Source organism: Vulpes vulpes, chromosome 16 (assembly GCF_048418805.1).
Source record: "Vulpes vulpes isolate BD-2025 chromosome 16, VulVul3, whole genome shotgun sequence".
In the NCBI taxonomy this organism is placed as follows: Eukaryota; Metazoa; Chordata; class Mammalia; order Carnivora; family Canidae; genus Vulpes; species Vulpes vulpes.
The window spans coordinates 18,424,835-18,445,079 of NC_132795.1; the positions used below are offsets into that span (position 1 = coordinate 18,424,835).

Consider the following 20,245-nt stretch of genomic DNA (forward strand, 5'->3'; position numbering starts at 1 on the left):
ACTGGCACCCCTTCCCACCCCCCCCCACAAAACCTTGGCCCGTACTGGTTAGCTCCCACAGTGCCATTTTCTAGAATGTACCCCCTGGGCCCTGGGAGCTGGGAAGAGCTACATCACCCTTGCTGATGGGGGTCACCATGTAAGTTATTTTTGTACATGTTCAGGTGTGGGTTCTATGGCCCCATCCCCTTCAACCCCACCATATGAATTGTACAGAATATCACTTTTGAATCTGGGACTGTCTTTTCCTGGCCTTTATATACATTAAACACATGTGAATCTTTAAAAAAAAAAAAAGAAAAAATATATAGGATCTCTCTCTACTTTTTCACCTCATTTGGCAGTGAGCCTAAAACTACTCTTTCAAAAAATTGTGTATTAATTTTTTAAAGGTCAAATATCAATCAACTTCACATGTTTTTACCTAATAGTTCTACTCTCCTCCTTTCCAGTAGCTGCCTTAGGTCTCCACAGATTTTCCTTCCTCAGTCCTTTTCTTAGCTATTGGTATTCTCCAGGGTCCTGTGTTTTCATCTCACTCTGAAAACCCCATAAGACAGCCTTCTGTCCTGAGGATCCTGCATATCAGGCTGCAGGCAATGCTATTCCACATCTCTTGTCCTACAAACACAAAATGCTGGAAGAATGCCATGAAAAGTTGTAGGTTGCACCTCTGCCCATTTTAGATGCAGATATTGCTTCCAAGTTTTGAAGAAGATTGAATACCAGAAACTTTTCTTCAAAAAAAGAGTTAATCCTATAAATTCCTCCTCTCAGCATAAGTGCAATAGACCCTTTTACAACAAGATATCACTTCCCACTACTACTTAAACATTCTTTTTCTTGCTTCTCTTTCAGTTCCAATTTGTGGTTCCAGAAGTGCTCACAAATTAGCACATAGTTTCAAGAAGTTCACTTAATATTTTGTAATATTTTGCAATATTAAATAATTTAAAAGACTCCAAAATCTGTATATCTGTAAGCCTAGAAAACACACATGAAGGTTGAGACTGACTCTTTACTATCATAGGTTAGGTTTCTTGGAACCAAACTCTGAGATTCTGAAATTTATTAGAGTTTTTGCAGGGAAAGCAAAAAAACATCCAGTAGGAAAGAGCAATGAAGGAATCAGGATTGAGCACAGGGAAAAACTGAACTGTGATGCAGTTGCAGTTAAAACAGAAGCCTCAGTCAATACTACTAGAATTTCTGGAGCAGAGATGGTTGCCCCTCTGAATTGTCCTAATGGTGGCACCTCCAAATTGACCCATCATTAAACCAAGGCCATTCTAGGGGGGGAAGGAGTAACTCTGGATAAAGCAATTGCCTTCAGCAGAGAGCAATTCCTAGAGAAGGCACCACCAAAAACAAGCACTCCAGCAGCACAGAAGTAAAGGGTCAGTCCTACAGGTGACCTGGATGGCACATCTTAGTGCACACCACATTTACCTGGGCAACTAAATGGTAAAATTGCAAAGTATACAATATTTATAAAAACATTAATACCATTTATTTAAATATTTAAAAGAAATAAATAATTGTATTTTAATAATTTTTAATTGTATAAAGACATAAAACAATTTTATTAAATTTTTTAGTTATCAAAAGAAAGCCTATGAGAAGGAGGCTAACATGGTTGGAAAGAATAATGTATGTAAGTCAGAATTTTGGCCCAAAATAAAGAAGTCATATATGACTCATTGTTTGTATTTGGCACTATATGAGACGCATATTCAAATATGCTGTGAGTGATAACTGTCTTTGAAAAAATTCAAAGAATATACACAATATTTTACGGATTTGCCAAAAGATAGAAACCTTCCTTAAACAGTAAATTTGACCTTACAACTGCTTTTGAGTACATAATGGGAATACCAACTACTGTTAAAGCAATTAGACTTCCCTTAGACAAGACAGATAATCCTTTAGAAGAATGAAGTGAAATAACAGAAGATCCTCAAATAAAAAAACAAATTGTGGTCCTGTTAGAAAATTGAAATTAGTTCCGTACTTGTTCTGGCTACAAGTATTTGGTAGGGACTATTACTTGTTATTTATTATAAAAAGAAATCTATCTAAAAAAAAAGAAATCAATCTAAACGTGGATGTTTTCTTTTTAAAAGAAATTTAAAGTATTTCTTTTATTTTAGAGCAAATTATTTTTCTAGATGAGAAAAAAGCTACATGTAAAAAATACAACAAAAGTGGGATTTTAACAAGTTATAAAGAAATGAGTATGAAGAAGATCCATCCATAAGTTATCCCGAAACTAATTTTTTTATTTTTTAAGATTTTATCTATTTATTCATGAGAGACACAGAGAGAGGGGCAGAGACACAGGAGAGGGAGAAGGAGGTTCCCTGCAAGGAGCCTGATGCAGGACTCAACCCAGGACCCTGGGATCATGACCTGAGCCAAAAGCAGACACTCAATCACTGAGCCACCCAGATGTCCCTGAAACTAATTTCTCTACAATTTTCTGACCATTTGAGATCAAGGCACAATCTCAATTTGACAAAGAATTACAATGAATTACAATGAGTATAGATAAGTTGCCTCATTCATCATTACAAATAGTGTTTAAAATATTGATTATAACACTTATGATTTGTGCTGAAATAAAAACAAGAAGAATTGGTTTAATGGTAGAAGTATATGATATATTTTTTTAATTCTTTGCTAAGGTCTAATAATACAGAAAAGTACACAAATCATACAGGTACAGCTCAGTGAAGTTTCAGAGCAAATAATAACCAGTACCCAGTTCCAGAAACAGAGTATGATAGGTGTCTTAATTTTATCGCTCATCCAGACATCTCAGCCCATTAACAGAAGATCTAGTCATGTATGACAAATTCAGTTGTTGTTAATAAGGGCTAACTCTTGGTCTTTACACGTATTTTTCTATTTTGTCATTATGAAGGTATATTTGTCCCAGTAGAGCAATAGAACATATTTCTTAATACCCTGTTTTGATTTATATTGTTTGGGTATTTAGTGGTGCCTCCATCAGTTGGTATTTTATCCTCAGCTCCACGAAGATTGGGGCTTAGTCTGCCCATGACTTCAAATTTAAAAGGCTCTCCATCCAAGACCTCCTTAATGCTCTACACCCTGCATGTCCAGGTGTAGAGAAGCCTTACCTACCCACTTATTTCTCCCCTGCCTTCCCCAGTCTAAATTTGTTTTATGGTATTATTCTATCCCATAAGCCATATTCTTTTCTTCATAGCATCTACCTCAATTTGTAATTATGCACATCTTTTGTAAGTTTATGTGTTACTGCCTACCTCCTACCTTTCTGAAAGTTCCATGAGGTAAAGAAACTTCTCTGCTGCTACCATTTTATACCCAGCATGTAGCTCACAGAAGACATTCAATAAATATATGTTGAAGAATGAGAAAATGAATAAACTATAGATTGATGCCTGACTCAAAAACTCTATATCCCAGCCCAGGTCTGACTCCTGAGTGCCACATTTCTGTGTCCAGCTGCCTCAGAAGGCATCTCTACCTGGATTCCCTGAAACATGTCAAACTCAGCAAATCCAAAGTGAACTTTATCATCTTCCTTCCCCTATAAAATCATTATCTCCTTCTGAAACCCCATCTCAGAGTGGAAGTACCACCTGCTGTAGCACCTATCAGCACCCAGAAAGCAACCTTCTCCCTCCCTCTAATAACTCCTAATCAGTCACCATCCCAGCCTTTCCAAGTACCTTTCACTAACCCCCCTCCATCCCACATTCTTGCAGGACTTAGCACAACAGCTACCAGAGCATCCTTCCCATGCTAGCAAAACTATCTTTCCAAATTGCAAACCTAATTAGGTCCCTTACATTCTTAAAACACTTCCCAAAACTTGGGAGGGTGGGAGGTACTGGAAGTGAGCTAAATGCTTCATCTTTCACTGTGGAGAGTCCATAAGTACTGTTAAGTTTAATAGATCAAGCAATATGAACATAAACATTTTTAGAGTCATGAAGATAAATAGAAACTGTAAAAACTGAAGACTAGAACTGTAGGGGAGAGGACAAGCAAGAGAAAGACTTTTAGTTTTCATTTTATGGCTTTCCATAATGTAAGGTTATTAATTATAAATTATAATAATTCAACGTGAAGATTAAAATATATATTATATATATATATTTTATTATTAGCTTTCCAGTGCCCTTGAGATAAACTCCAAATTTCGGCATGGATTTGTCATATAATGATGTCAGCCACGTTGCTACTCCCAGCTCTTACACTCTCCAACAGTTAACCTGCTCTCCAGCTGCTCTGAATTCACATGCTGAACTCCTCAGAGGCAACGTGCTTGTGTTTTTGCACAAGTTGGTCTCTCTACCTGAAATGTAAACCTCCTCTCCGTGATCTGGCTAAGTCTCCCTTTCCTTTAAGATCCAGCTGGTGTTTCATGTTCCCCACAAATACTTTCCTGAGCCTCCGCAACTCCTCCCATGAGCTAAGTGGTGTTGTACCCTTGAGTTCCAATATCTGCCTATGCCTTGTTTAAAATAGACATATGGGAAAGGTACTGTATCTCCCATAGCCTGGAAGCTTCTTGAGGATGGGGCCTATATCTAACTCTTGTGCCAAATGCAGGGCAGGCATGGAATTAGTATTTCTTATTGATGAATGCACAATGAAACAAGAGCTTATAACTTTTATCACTAAAATGAAGCAGTTACAAGCAAGGGCTAGTTTCCTTAAAGGGGTCCTACATTAAAAGGCTGAAATACAGCTGAAAGAAATGAACAAAAAATATGAGTCGACAGTTCACAGAAAATGAGATATAAATTACTCTTAACCATATGAAAAGATAATGAATCTGATTCAGAAAAAAAGGAAATGCAAATTAATTCAGTAATGAGGTCATTGTTAAACTATCAAATTGGTAAAGATCAAAAGTGTTGATAACATTGTATTATGGGGAAAAAATAGGATGACAGCCGCTCTTGAACATCAGTATGACCTCTATGCAAAGCAAACTGACAATATTTCTAAAATTAAAAATTCAAATACTCCCCCTCAAAGCAATTCTACTTTGCACAAGTTTGAAAAGATGTATATACCATAATACTCATTCCAGGCCAGAGCCAAATCTGAAGTTCCAGTCTACAATAAATAATCTTTCACCTCTGAATTTGAATTCTATATCACTCAATTGGAGCTTAGTATTTACTGTTTATGATCATAGAAAAGTACACAAATTTCCCCAGCCAGACAGTAAATTTCTGAGGTCAGTACTATTTGTTAAACCTCTCTGTCCTTCTCGGTGTCTATCACTATAATGAACACATATGTGTTCGGTTTGCATTCTTTTCACAGGACACAAGCCTTCCTCCAGGAAATCCTGAAGAAGTTAATGTGTCATCCCAAGGAAGATCAGTGATACCTGAGTAGCCACTGCCAGAAGCTAAGAGAAACTGAAACAATCAGGGTCGATCCCAGTAAATCTACTTTGACCCTCTGATAAGATTTCATTAAAAGAAAAATGAAAGAGAGTTTTCTGGTTAAATTTTAAGCCACTGGTCTTAATTAATAATGTAATTTTTTAATTCATATTTTTAATAAAGGGTATTTTGAATTTTAAAATTTAATATCTTTTTAATATATTTATCCTTTTACACCTACTACAATCTCCCTCCCTGACCAGTCCCTGGAGTTTAAGGAGCATTAAGAGATACAGGATTAGAAAGAGACTACTCAGCTAGAAGAATCTTGAAAGACTTTAATGGTATGTAATGTCCTATACTACAAGGAAGTATAGCAATGTTCGTCTTTTTTACATATAAATTTAATTAATAAATAACTATAAATTCCCCAGACACCTTTCAAGAGGTGCTCCTTCTCATCAATTCATATAATAGGAGGAAGAGGTGAAAGTCTTATGATCTCTTGTGGAGAGATCTCTTGTACCTTCTGCTATTCTGTAGTCTATAACACTCCGATAGGCAGTGTGGTCAAGGAAGCAAGCTTCCCGAGTTTCACACGTCAGCAGATATGAATACTGTCCTGAGTGTGGTAATAACATTAGTTATTCAGAATTATCAGAGACTAATCAGGGACTATCATGTCAATGACATAAGATACTATTGAGTCAAGTTCTGTGTATCCCCAAGTAATATAATTTATGAGTATTTATGAACATCATCAATAAGCATGAAGATAGAGTTACTAGTTAAATGCTTTAAGCTTCATGCGATAGGAAATCCAACTCAAATACCTTAAATAATACAGCTATTCATCGTCTCACATGACAAGAAGTTGAAGAAAGCACAGCTTCAGTATTGGTTCCATCTGCAGCTCAACAATGTCATCAGAATCCAAGTTCCTTTCCTCCTCCTGCTCTGTCTACCTCAGCATGTTCTTATCAGGCTAACCCCTCACAGTCCTAAAATGACTGTTCCAGATACCACTTACAGACACAACACTCTAGCAAAAAGAGATTGTTTATTTCCACAGACCTCTTTTTAAGAACAGGGAAAAATTTTCCCAGAGGCCCCTTTAGAACGCACTGCCATGGCTATTGGTCAGAATATTGTCACGTGTCCTTGCTTAAAACAGTCACTAATGAGAAAATAGGACCACTATTCCAGCTCAAACCAATCATTATCCATTCCTGGAACTCCCCAAAAGCGCATGGAGCATAGATACCAGAACACAATTAGAGTTCCCCTTCTGCCAAGGAAGAGGAAGTGGCTTTTGCTTCTGAATGTCTGAACAATGTCTGAAAATGTGTATCAATAAGAATACAGTTCAACAATTTAAGAATTGCTAAATCTTTATCAGTAGTCCTCAATTTTCCCAAGTCTTTTCATAGTAACTATTTCATCTAATCAGTCAAAGACCAAAAGATGTTGCAGATATTTATCAACAGAAAGATGTTCATTCATCCATCTGCTTATTCATTCAATTAAGTATGCTGAACACCTATCATATTCAAGGTATAGTTCACCATGGCAAACTAAATAATATGAAGTTTATGTCATCAAGAAATTTATTATTTTGGGGGTGCCTGAGTGGCTCAGTCGGGTAAGCATCAGACTCTTGATTTTGGCTCAGGTCTGGCCTCAGGGTCAAGAGATTGAGCCTTGCATCCAAGCTCTGCACTGAGTGTTAAGTCTGCTTAAGATTCTCCCTCTCCTTCTTCCTCTGCGCCTCTCCACTACTCACATGCATTCTCATTCTCTCTCTCTCTCTCTCTCTCTCTCTCTCTCAAAAAAAAAAGTTTATTATTTGGAAAATGACAAACTCTAAAAATGATGTAATAGTTTCTTATGTTATAATGTGAAGGTGCTTTTCAAATTAAATAATTCACACAAAAAACCCACAAGTTTCAAAATTTTCTCAAGATTTCTAGCCTAAACTTATGGATAAAATTCATTAATTTCTTAAGAGAAAGTGATGGAAATATTTGTGACAAAGTATTGAATTTAAGAGTTATATGAAATTATAGGCTTATTCAAATAATCCTTATTGACAAATATCAAACAAAAATATATCTATAAAACAGGAATGTGATTATGGGCAAAAACCCAAAACAATGACATTTATTCGGGGAAGATTATCCTGGCAGAGTTATAATAAGGAGTATTAAAACTCTTATAAGTATCAGATTTGAGGTTATTTAGTCTAAACCCTTCATGTACTGATAACTATAAAATAAGAGTAGAGTCTGCCATTTACTGAAAAGTTCCAAGGCCTCCCAAGAACTAACTCCAAACCTAGTGTTCTCCAGGTCACAGATTTTTTCTTCTGAGATCTAAGCCAGGAGGTTTCTTCTCACTTTACTCCTAAAAAACATCATACACACACACACCCAAGATGTATTTCAGGAAAAATCAACCAAATGAATTAAACTGTGCAGGAAAGAATAAAGAGAAATTTTATGGTATTAAGAATCATTCCACTTTTTTGGTTGTTTTTAAACTCATCCTAGGTAATTCCTGTTTTGAGAATGAGGATCTAATTTTTCTATAAAGAGCCCAGTAATCAAGTGGCAGAGAGGCAAGCATCCTGTTAGCACCTCGGTAGCCCATATGTGTGGGCATTAGAGAAAGGCACTCTCTCTGGGTGGACATAGCTCTTGCAGGTGAGTAGCTTAAGGGGATCCTACTGGATTTCAGTCCCCTCCAGTCCCTTGGCTTGGGGTACTTATGCATGGCATACAACCCATAAATGTACACAGTGGCCCTATAAGATGGAGAAGAAAACTCTTGGAATTCCTGAGGCTGTTCATACAGAATCAGAATTTGAATGCCATAAACAAAGTCAGGATAAATTCATTCTGCCAGAATCCTTATTCATTACTGACATCCTAGACTGTTGGCACAATGATCTTAATCATCTGACCTTTTAGAGGCAATTTCCTGATCTTGGCTGGACAGATTGGGATAAATGCTACATTTGGCCCTGTTTTTAAATTGCCAGATGGTGTGAATGGGTGTGTGGCTTGGGGTGCCCACATATGCTGGGCTCCTTCCAGGGACTACTTGTACCTTGGGTGTAACCAGCAGCTACAGACAGAGGAGTCAGGAGTGAGGATGAGGGAATGGCAAGAGCCAAGTCAGAGGCCTTCCAATCTGAGTAAAACCAATTTCGCCAGTTACATGCTAAAGTTTGGATTCCAGGGGTGTCACTCTTGGTCACCCATAAAATGACAGCCAACCATAGACCAAAAACACAGGTGATAGGCAAAAAGTAGGAGGCTAATTCTGAGATGGCTGCTTCAGACCTCTGCTACACCCTGCCCATGCTGGATTTGACTCTGCTATGTGTGGAAGAGTTCACAGGGAGAGCAGTCCTGTTCATTACACAAGACAAGGTCATATTTTTTGTCCCTTGCCTGCTGTGACTCAAAATTTACTTTGTTTCCTTAGAGATGAAAAGGATTTGATAGAGAAAAGGCAAGCACGACTTGAGAGAAGAGTAACCACAATTCCCAAGATTTTTAGGCTTTTAGCAATAATGTACAGGGGATTCCATCATCTCAAATAGCTTCTCCTCCTCACTTATAATCTCCTATTCCTTCCACCTAAAATGGCTTTCCCTCAGATGAAGTTTCTTTTTCCATATTCTTGAATGATCCTTGCCCTTCTTTCAAAACAGATAGTTAACATTCACCACTCCCAAGAAGCCTTTACACACATCCACACTGATTGCTTCCAGCCCTAAAAATGCAGATGGTGGCTGGAACTCAAACACCAACTTCTAGCTAAAATTGTGGCTTGTGTCTAAGTCAGCAAACTGCAGCCTGAGGCCAAATCCAGCCCACAGCCTGCCTTTGAACAACCCATGAGCTAAGAATGGATTTTACGTGATAAATGGTTGGGGGAAAAAAAATTGAAAGAATACTCATATTGTGTGACATATGAAAGTTATATGAAACTCAAATATCAGTGTCTACAAATAAAAGTTTACAGGAATGCAGATGTGTTCCTTTGTTTACGTATTGCCTATGGCGGCTTTTGCACTCCAGGGGTAGGAGTTGAGTAGCTGCACGAGACTATGTGGTCACAAAGCCTAAACTATTTACTCTCTGGCCCTCTGCAAAAAAAGTTTGTCAATCCCTGATCTAAGACATTAAATGTGCTGGAAATGTTACATGAGAACACCTCAAAGAAATAAATTTCCGGCAAACCAACCAAACAAAGGCTATCAAATAGCCACATGAAAGTCTAAGCCCATAATTAAGACTAAATGGTTATCCGGAGGAGGAGCAGGCCATTTAAAGAAGAAGAAGGAGAAAAAAGAAGGGCTGTATGAAGTCTACACTTGGCAAGGGAGGAGATAATAAGGCCTGTGTTGCTCACTGCCACGTCCCCAGTACCTAGCCCACTTCTTGGAGATGAGCAAGTGCTCATGAAGTGGTTATTGAATGAATGAAGAGGAAAGGAGGAGGAAGGAGCATGAAACAAGTGCAACAAGAGTTGCGCAGGGTTGGGAGCGGAAAAGGGTCCCCAAAAGCAACTTCAAGTGTGTCTACCTTTGTAGAATATGCCACAGGTTCTCAAGAGTTCAAAGCTAACATACCATTTGGAAGCTAACATCTCAAATGTTAAGTACGCACCCAGGAGATGAAGGAAATGACTAAACTATAGTAACGGCCTTGATGCCCATTTGAGCCCACCTTCTCCACCCCTTCCTCCATCACCAGACACTTACATATTTAGTCCAGAGACTAAATTGAGACTTAGAGATTAACAAGGGGAAGGAAATCGAGTATAAAGCTCATGAAATAAACAGCACCACTTGTTGATCTTTGATTAACTGGCTCTTCTTTCCGAAACAGGGCCTCTTTTTCTTTCTCTCTCTCTTTGCTTGCAGGTGACACCCACACATATCCTTCAGTGTTGGCAGAGATGCTCACTCAGATAACAACTGGAGTTCATGCTGCACATTTTCATCTTCATGTGTCATCATCACCAAGTAAAACCACAACTATAGGAAAACAAAGCTGTTTGCTGCTCTTTTGTCTCAACTGACATTTCCAGCCCGCTCTCACAACTTGTTCTCTGGAGCTAGAGGAGTGTTTAAGTCTGTCATTGAGATAGCACCGACAGATGCAAGGCAGGGAGAGTCCAGTCCACCCCTACTCTGGGATAATTTCACCCTTCTGTGACTTTTTTGTTCCCTTGAATTCCTGGCACTCCAAAACCTTTCACAGTTTCAGCCAGCAAATAGGATAGGAAACAGGGCTTGGTAAGTGTACAGTCTGGCCTTCAGAGTGGCCTCAGTAAAGAGGTCAGCATAGAAAAGACAAAATATTCTTGGATCATCCACATTTCATCCCAAGTATTTTTCAAGTATGGAGCCCAAGTGTCCACATACCCTGAAAGGAACAAAAGAACCACCAAGAAAGTGCATTCTGGACAGTGGCCTGGGTTTCTAAGTGCTGAGAGCCTGTGAATTTTCAAAGGGAAAGCGTACATTCCTTTGGGATGCCAAATCAGAGAAACTTGGGAGCTCCACTCACTCAGATTTGTTACCAAAGAACCAAACTTTTGAGTGCCAGGAGAACTGACAAAAAGTCAAGAGTTAGGCAGTACCTCAGTTTAGGGGACACAGAGAAGTTACCAAACAAGGATCTGCTATGACTCCCAGACCATCCCGTTGGCTGCTGCTTAATGTAATAATTAGCATTCATTATGGTGGATCCAGAAGCTTCTTTGATTTTTCTCACTCATCCATTATCTTTTTTACAGGCAAGATGAGGGTGGAGAAAGGTTACTGCTTTAAAAGAGATCTATATGTTTTATCAGACTGGGGGAAAAAAGTTAATTCGGGGCTGAGAGCAATTACACCATTCACATAGTTATGTAGCTAGAACATGGTGGGAGGTCTGTTAGGTAAAGTTATGAAGCTCGCATTTTATTTCACTTTGATCTTGGGTTTCAAGGTACTAGAACCTTTTTACAGAACTAGGTTACACTATTTTTATTAGCCCAACAAAGGAGTGCTTATTGAGCAGATTCATTTTTACCAATCTTGTCCCTTTCCCACTGAATTGTTTTGTCTAGTTGAATTCATGAGTGACTGCTAAGTTCAGTCTTTCTTGGAGTAGAAGGACACATATAAGCTCATCTTTTTCAAGTTTACCTTTATTCAACTTGAGCTCCATTTCAACAAAGAAAAGTCACTTTGAAGAAGAACTCATGGCACACCTTTTTAACTTCAGGCCACTTTCAAAGCACCAATTGCAATGAAGTAAATTGGAGTTGCTATGTAAATTATCAGGCCAGCTCTGTGTTTCTTGTTCAAGGGCCTTTCCCTACCCACAAGATAATAGCTCTGTGTCTTCGTGTGGTATATGTGTGTGTGTGTGTGTGTGTGTGTGTGCATGTGTGAGTGTGGTGATTATGTCTGATTTGAATTTTCAGCTTACTCCCAGTGCCACAATCTTGTTCATTGTTGTTCTTGTATTTTTTTTGTCCTTGTATTTTTAAATTATTGCAAGCCATTAGAGTGTTCAATCATGAGCATGACAGAAAAAGAAGCTGAAATTGTCCCCAGCATTCTCATCTTCGAGCTCTTTTTGAATCATAGCCAGGCAAGGCATTTATAGAATTTGTTGGGGCCAAAAAAAAAAAAAGAGAGAGAGAGAGAGAAATGAGTAGCAGTTCAACAGTAAGATGGGATTTAAACTATAAAGGCAACATTTTCAGAAGCCTTAGTGTAAAGGCATGTCTAAAACTTAGTCAATATTCCATTAAGAGTAGATTTGGGGACTTTAGTGGAAAATCATCTTGCTCTTGACTATGCCTTATTTAGCATTACTTTTCAAGATGTTTCTTTCTAACAGTATTGATTTTCCTCACTGCGCAAAAATTTCTAAAATGTGAATGAACTTCTATCCATCAGATTTTCTTTCACCAATTTTGGCTATGTGTATGTTTAACCTCCTGTTTCACTGATAAAATAGATTTTGGTACTTATTAATAGGAAAGTAGAAAACAGAACTATCTCTCTCCTTCTCAGAGCATTATTAGTACATTTAAACTGAACATTAATCCATAAGGTATATGAAATTCATTCATTCAATCAATAAATATTTATTTCATGCCAGGTACTATTCTAGCACTGAGGATATAGCAATAAACAAAGCAGATGGGGTTACAACTCTCATGGAGCTTACATTCTGGTTTGGGGAAACAAATAATAAATAAATAAGTAAAACAAATCTAGTGTAAGAGAGGGTGAAATGCTGTGGAAAAGTGCAAGCCAGGAAAGCACATAGGGTTTAGTGAGGCAGGGTGGGGGGGTGGTTAACTAAGGTAGGTGGTGACATTTGAGTAAGGGCCTGAAGGAAGTGAGGGAACAGGCCAGGTAGATATCTAGGGGAGAACATTTCTGACAGAGGAAAGAGTATGTGTAAAGGCCCTGGGGTGGGAAAGGGCCTGTAATGTTTGAGGAAGAATATGTCAGAAAGTATGCATATACTTTTATCAGAGATTTTCTGGGCCTCACATCCCAAGAAGTCACTCAGTCCAAGACTTAAGAAAGTCATTGCTACTGTCCTTGACTTGGGTTTATAACAGGTCTACAGCAGTGATGACCCTGGTTCTGGATCCATCACTGCCACCATCTCAAACCTTTAGCATGTATTTGAATTTAACACTTTGGGATCAGTCCCCAAGTAGGCTGTGGATCCTACCTAGCAGGGCAAAAAGCTGGAATGAGGGATCTGACATCCATGTAACCATCAACATCCCCATTAAATTAGCCATGAGAACTAGTGGTTCAGTTAGTTAACTGATGGAGTCAAGGCTGAACTTTGATCTCTCTCATAGAGCATTCACATCGTACAAAATGTGCAGCCTGACATCCCAGAGACATAAACCGTTGGTGTGATAAGAAATTGTGGCTAAATACAAATAAACAAACCAGGAGCGTGAGTACCTTGCTTGACAAACTAATATATGAAAATTTTGATTTTTTTTAAAAGTTAAACTGGAGATTTATTTTAAAAAAACTTATCCCACATCATTTTTAAATTGCAAGTTTTCTCCAGATTCATAGCCAAAAGTTTACCTGCTCTGAAAGAACAATACTAAAGCACAAATTAAAAACAGGCACAAGATAGCTCAGTAATTTTACCACTGAATACACAGAATATAATGTACACTTGGTCTCTTTAACTTGGCATGCTCAGCCCAAAATAAGTGAGCTCACAATCAAAAATTATAGAAATACTATTAATTATGAGACTCTTACAATAATAGCAGCAAATGACATTGTTTTCTTCATAATTACCATATCTGAAACTGTAAAAGCATTGCTCCAACCACTGTTTTTAAACCATTTCTTGGCTCATACTAATAGTGAAAATGGACTTCCCTATTAACATTTCTACTTTGGCTCTGTTCAGAGTGAGTAAGAGAAATCTAAAGTGTGATTCATCTTCAGTAAACCTATTTTTCCCATCAGAAAATAAAACCTTTTTTTTTTTTTTACCAAAGATCAAATCTTTCCATTTTTTTAAATTTGTTTTTTGCCATTACTCTTTATAAAATTCTCTAGCTCTATCATTTTCAAATCCAATCCAGTAACTTGGATTAAAGAACTTTGTGTGCTAAGAAGCTTGGCAATGTAGCACATGCGCTTGTATAAATTCAAGAGTTCTTTGTCACCCAAGTACTAGTGAATTTGACCTTCTTTGGATTAATTATATTCATGGAATAGAAGCCCATTTCAAAGTCAACCAAAGTACAATGTTTTCTGTCTGGAATCATAGGATTCCCCTCCCTGCATCACGAAAAAAAAATAATAAAGAAAACCTCTTTCTCTACATAAAATTAGAAGTCAGAACACTGTACATTTCATTACAGGCTTAAACATTCCAAAACAGGAAAATGGTAAAAGTTAAGAGGCTCTCAAATTTTATAGCACCTTATCCCCGGGTAGTGGGTTTAAATTTGTTACAATATTCTCTCCTTTCTCAAGGCATTGCCCAGTTTACCTTTTTTTTTTTTTTTTAATTTTTACTAATTTACTTGAGAGAGAGAGAGAGAGACACCACAACAGGAGAGGGAGAAGCAGACTTCCTGCTGAGTAAAGAGCCTGACATGAGACTCCATCCCAGGACCCTGAGATCATGACATAAGTCAAAGGCAGATACTTAACCAACTGAGCCACCCAGGCGCCCCCCAGTTTAATCTTCATATATTATTTATATGGCAATAATGATAGTAGGTGACATTATTTGTCAGGTATGGTACTAGTGTCAGGGACAAGCAGAAAAAAAAGACAAACTTGGGCCATGCCCTGATGGCGATTATAGTATATAACATTTACTCTCATTACCTCCATTTTATAGTTGAAGAGCTAGAGTCTTAGAAAGTCAGTGACTTGCCTAAGGCCAGCTAGAAATGGACCTTGAACCAGATTTATTTTATCTGCTTCTAAAACCTAGAGTCCTTTACTGACATCTGAGTAAATAGAAGCACTGAACAAATTGTAAAGGTAGCAGTAAGGCTGTTCTTCAAGGTACCCAAGCATATGCCAGTCGACCCAAACTGGAAGCAGAAAAATATCCATGGTCATTACAAGGTCAGCTCTTACAGGGTCAGGCTTTGTAGGATATTTTGAGAACTTTGATGCTGTCTTAAAAGACACACTCCAAAATACTTTTCCATGTCAATGGACCTCCTGAGTAAACACACAGCTGAACTCAGAGTTCTGGAGCTCTGAGCCCTAAAAGTAAATAAAGTTGCTGTAAAGGAACTCTTGCCATGTCTCCTTCTGCCTGCTGTCTTCTGGAAATCTTCCTTCAGATGTTGGCCACCCCCTCAGTACATTGGCGAGAGTTGCATGATCCCCTTTCATTCTCCTCCTCCAGAAGAAGTTTCTTGGGACTCATCCCCCATTTGCTATTGAATACCAACACCTCCTTTTCACAGTATCATCACTGCTCTGGATGCACTTTCAGTGTCCCACTTCAGATTTCCACACAGACAACAAAGAGACCAACCAGGCAAACCTGAAATATATGGAACAGAAAAGCCCCCTATATGATTTGCCTGGAATGATCTGCTAAAGAAATAACCCATCAGAGTATTCAAATGATTTTGACATCAAGTAGCATCATTTCCTGACACATTCTTCCTTGGTATGGGAGGACTATTTTATTCTTTTCAAATCATATTGTGAATACTATATTGAATACCCATCACAGGAAGTAAGGAGAGCAAGACTATTTGCCTCAAATTTCCTCGAAGGAATTCCATTGGTCAAAATGACTAAATATGACCAGAATTCATTTTTTAAAAATCTATTTCTTTCTAAACTAAAACAGTATTAAATAGAAAAATAAGTGGCTCATTTCATAAATGAGAGACAGTGTTTTAATAATTTTTAAAATGTGTAAGTCTCCAGCCCCTCCCCCCATTCTAACCTATCCCCACCCTATACCCTCATTTAGCCAAAAGGAATGATTTTCTGACCTTTCTTTTCCATCTAAAAAGTCCTTCCATATCACATTTCACTTGACCATAATGTTCAGGTGAATGAGAAAGGAATGAAATGAAAATAGATTTCAAGGCTAATAGAATCCATTGCTTTTTTTTTGTTTTCTACTGTAACCTCAAGTCAATAAATACATGGTAAGTTGGAATTTGGGTCATGGCACTGCAAGATAGAGCCTGCCACTGTAATATTCTTTAACTTCATTTCAGAATCTCAAAATAATGTTATTTGGTATAGTCATTCAAGAAAAATTGGCATCGGTGGCCTAATAAGAGCCCCTAAAAGGAGCCCATGGCCGGCTGAAGACGAGGCGGGTTTTTCCTATCCAGAGCAGTTGTGTTGAGCAGGTGAAGAGCTGCCAGCCGGCTCGCATCTGGATAGGCGTCCATGTCAGGAGCGGTAGGCTGCGAAGTCCCGGGCTGGGGCATAGGGTTGGTAGTGCCTTCGGGTGGGCCCGGGCCTCCGGGGGGTCATGTTCATGTAGTCACTCTGAAGGATCCTGCTACTCTTACTCTTTATCTGCAGAAAAAAAGAAGTGTCACTGTGGAGGGGGCAAAGGAACAGAGGGAGATGGAGGAGGAGGAGTTCTAAGACTTGGGGGGGCAACTTCTTAGAATGTAGACTATCAAACGAAGCTGAATACACCTGAATTCATTGAGCACCTTGGACCTGGATAATGCCTAATCAAACCTAACTACTTTGGACTCTTCTCAATTAACATGCAAAATCTGAATCAAAGAAAGTATTTTTAGATAAATGTATACCCATGTTACTCTCAATGCAATCATTTGACCTAAACTCCAAAAACATATCTAACTAATATATCCATTGTTGATATGTAAATACTCTTGAAGGCCCTTCTTCCTTTGGAAAGGTTAAGCATCCCCACTGCAGTCTTCTTACATTTGTCATTTGCTTAACAAACCATTTTTGTTAATTAATAATTAACAATAACAATAATTAATCCAAGAGGGCCTTCATCCCTTTAGAGTCTGAAATAATCATAAATCCATAGCTCTGGAGTCCAAATTAGTGGAAAGGTATATAGTTCTAGACAATGAGTTACATTCCTATTCTCTTATATATATGTACATACATTTCCATAAAGACAATAGTGTCACTCATCTCTGTTCCTCAGACTCAGCTCCTTCTGGATGAATTTATATCAGGGGTGAGGGAAGTAGTGGCAATACTAAACCCAGAGCAAGAGTTATACTCACCATAAATCTTAGCATAGTTTTGACTGAGGGTTAGGAGCATCTTTTCTGAACCAATGTGATGGTAAAATTTACATGTTTGATAAAAGACCCATAAAAATTCTAAAAATAGCTACCCATATTTCTGAATTTGTAATTCCCTATTATGAAAAGTAAATATTTCTTGGCACCTAGGCCCAATGTATAAGTAGACACATGGCACATGAATGACATGAACACTTGAATAAATAAATAAGCAAGTGACTTCTGCCCCAGCCTTATTTCCATGCACCCTTCTCTGAGCCCTTCACACCTCCCTTGTCAAATGAGCATGAGCAAGTGCTCATTGGCTTCCACATTACTAAATCCATCTGATATGTTTTCAGTCTCAACTTTTGAATTCTCAGCAGCATTCTATATTAATGATTACTCTTGCCTTTTCGAGACACTCTTCCACTTTTGCTTTCCATGAGATGGTACCATGTTGGTCTTCAGCCTACCTGTCTGGCTACTCCTTCCCTGCGTCCTTTGCAGGCTCATCCTTCTCTAAGTAGCCATTCAGTGTTAGAGTTCCTCACAGGACTTCTCCTCTATTCTATCCTCTTTCTCTAGGCAAACTCATCCCCATTTTCAGCTTCAATTACCACCTATTTGCTCAAATTTATATATCTGGACAAGACCTCAAAAGGTACTTCAAACTCAATATGTCCAAAAGGAATCAGATTCTCCCCTAAAGTCAGTCCCCTCCCAGTATATATACCAGTATACATAATATATACTATCATATATATATACGGTTGCCCAAGACCTCCTAACTCTCATCCTTGACACCACCAATTCCCTTATCCCTTGCCCAGGGGACATTTGACAATGTCTGAAGGCATTTTGAGTGGTCATAACTGTGAAAAATGCTATGGCATCTAGTGGGTAGAGGCCAGAGATGCTGCTAAACATCCTATGGTGCACGGGGGAAGCCCCTAACAACTAAGAATTACCCAGCCCAGAATGTCAATTGTGCCAAGACTGAGAAATCCTGATCTAAGAAGTCTGATCATGAAAAGGAATGGAATGAGAAGGAAGCAATGGATACAAAATATGGGACCAAATTTAGAATGAATATTGTTGGATTGCTTAACCTTCCCTTCTTGCTCATCCCAGGAGATGACTGATGATTTGAGCCTAGGAGACCGGAAAGAGGCTATTCCATCCATAGACATAAAGCAGAACAGTAGGAGAAGTAGGTTTGTAAGAAGAGGCTACAAATTCAGCTTTGGTCATTTGGGATTTGAATGATGGATGGGTTATCCAGCTAAAACTAAGAAGAAGATAGCATTAAACAGACATAATTGGGAGATTCATTCAAAACAGGTAGTCATGGTAACCAAGTGGGTGAGGGAAGTTGCTCTTCATCTTGGCTCTACATCCTTTCTATAAAAAAAGACTAGAGTTCTCTCGAGCACAGGGTTATGGCAGGGCAGGAGTAGGGGCAAGGAAACCTCTACCTCCAAATAAATGTGGAAGGCTGATGCTGATACCCTGGAAAGCATTTTAGTGTTCACTCCCACTCTGAGGACTTCCTTTGCCAGACTCGCAATGGCGATCTTTGCCCCCAGACACCCAAATACAACTACAGCTGGTAGAGAGGCCCTAATAATGAAGATGTCTTGAGTCTGAGGTTCTCCAGGTTGTACTCAGTCAGCTCCTGTGCTTACCCTCATGCTGTTTTCAGATAGTGGATTTAAGCCACTAAGCTGTAAACACAACAGTGGATTGGAAATGACACATGCTGGTGGAGAATACGATCCAGAACCCACAGTGTGTATGCGCAGCCAGCATATGCATATATGTGTGGAGAGTATTCATCTTATGTGTCTGTGTGACTGGGTCATCCATTCTGCCCCTTTACCATTCTGCTATGTCTGCTAAAGATGTGTGATTTCAGGACCATCCCTCTCTTGCCCTTCCTCCACCCCACCATTACCCACCTGCTTCAAGGGAAGCAGCAGCAAGATACAATCCATTTAAAGATACAGTCATCAAGTCATAAACACACTAGGTTTAAAGGCAGACACCACCTATCCCCACACTATCCACCACCACCACCACCTTGTGATTGATAGTGGAGAAGACTGTGTTTTTGAAAAGGCTCCTTTAGACTAAGAAAGAGAATAGGTTTACTAGCTCAGTTGAGTGAGCGGAAGATTGAGTGACAGTAACGGGTGCTGTTCTGCAGCAGCTTGGCAGAGAGGAGCTCTTTATTTATTCAAATGTCAGCAACAGGTCAAGAACTGGGATAGAATGTGCAGCTGCTCCCAGAAACCCACTCAGCATACAACTGCCTTGATAGCACATCACAAGCCCTCAGGAAGTTCCAGAAAACAGCAGCTTACACCAAGGCACTGCACAGACCAGCTGAAAATAGGCTTCCAGAATAGGACCCAGGAAATGGCTAAACTCTAGGGATCCCTAATGGCCTGGTGGCCTAGGTCAACAAGGTGTAAACAGTAATAGCAGCAAGAAAAGATGGGCCAAGGGGAAAGTGCTGTGTTTTCCTATGAAATATAAATATATATTTCATACCCTTTACAGAAAGTACAAAGACCTAGGTTGAGATACAAATAACGGGTTCTTATTAGACAACCTAATTAACTACAAGAGGCAACAGAAGATGAGATCATGCCAACCACTGGCTCTTCTTAATTCACAGGGAACCTAATGAAACAGAGTAAGACCAAAGTAAGTTTTATCAAGACAAAGCAAACAGCGCTACCAAAAAAAACCTGTAGCATCCATGATGCTTCCAAATTGAAAATAAGCTATTTAGGGTGCCTGGGTGGCTCAGTCAATTAAGCGTCTGCCTTGCGCTCAGGTCATGATCTCATGGCCCTGGGATCAAGCCCCACATCCCACTCTCTGCTCAGTGGAGAGCCTGCTTCTTCTCCTTTTCTCTCTGCCACTCCTCCCTGCTTGTGCTGTCTCTCTCTTAAATAAATAAATAAAATCTTCAAAAAACAAACAAACAAAGTAAACTGGTTAAATTCACTGAAAATGAGAATTGGCTTTTGTTCCTCCATGTGATT

The 20,245-nt window shown here is 38.8% G+C and overlaps 1 protein-coding gene across 2 annotated transcripts in view; it reads right to left on the minus strand.

Moving 5' to 3' along the window:
- Window positions 1-13,437: 13,437 nt before the first annotated feature.
- CD28 (CD28 molecule) overlaps window positions 13,438-20,245 on the minus strand; it is a 31,383-nt gene continuing 24,575 nt past the window's right edge. Inside the window, exons 4-5 of one of the 2 annotated variants that reach the window (XR_011997748.1) lie at window positions 15,948-16,488; window positions 13,438-15,484 (exon numbers count right to left, since the gene is read on the minus strand). Coding sequence is in view for 1 of the 2 variants with exons in the window: in XM_072741137.1 (XP_072597238.1) it covers window positions 16,360-16,488 (129 nt within the window). In the remaining variant the exon portion in view is untranslated. Of the gene's footprint in view, window positions 16,489-20,245 lie in introns of both variants that reach the window. The other variant, XM_072741137.1, reaches the window with a different exon arrangement.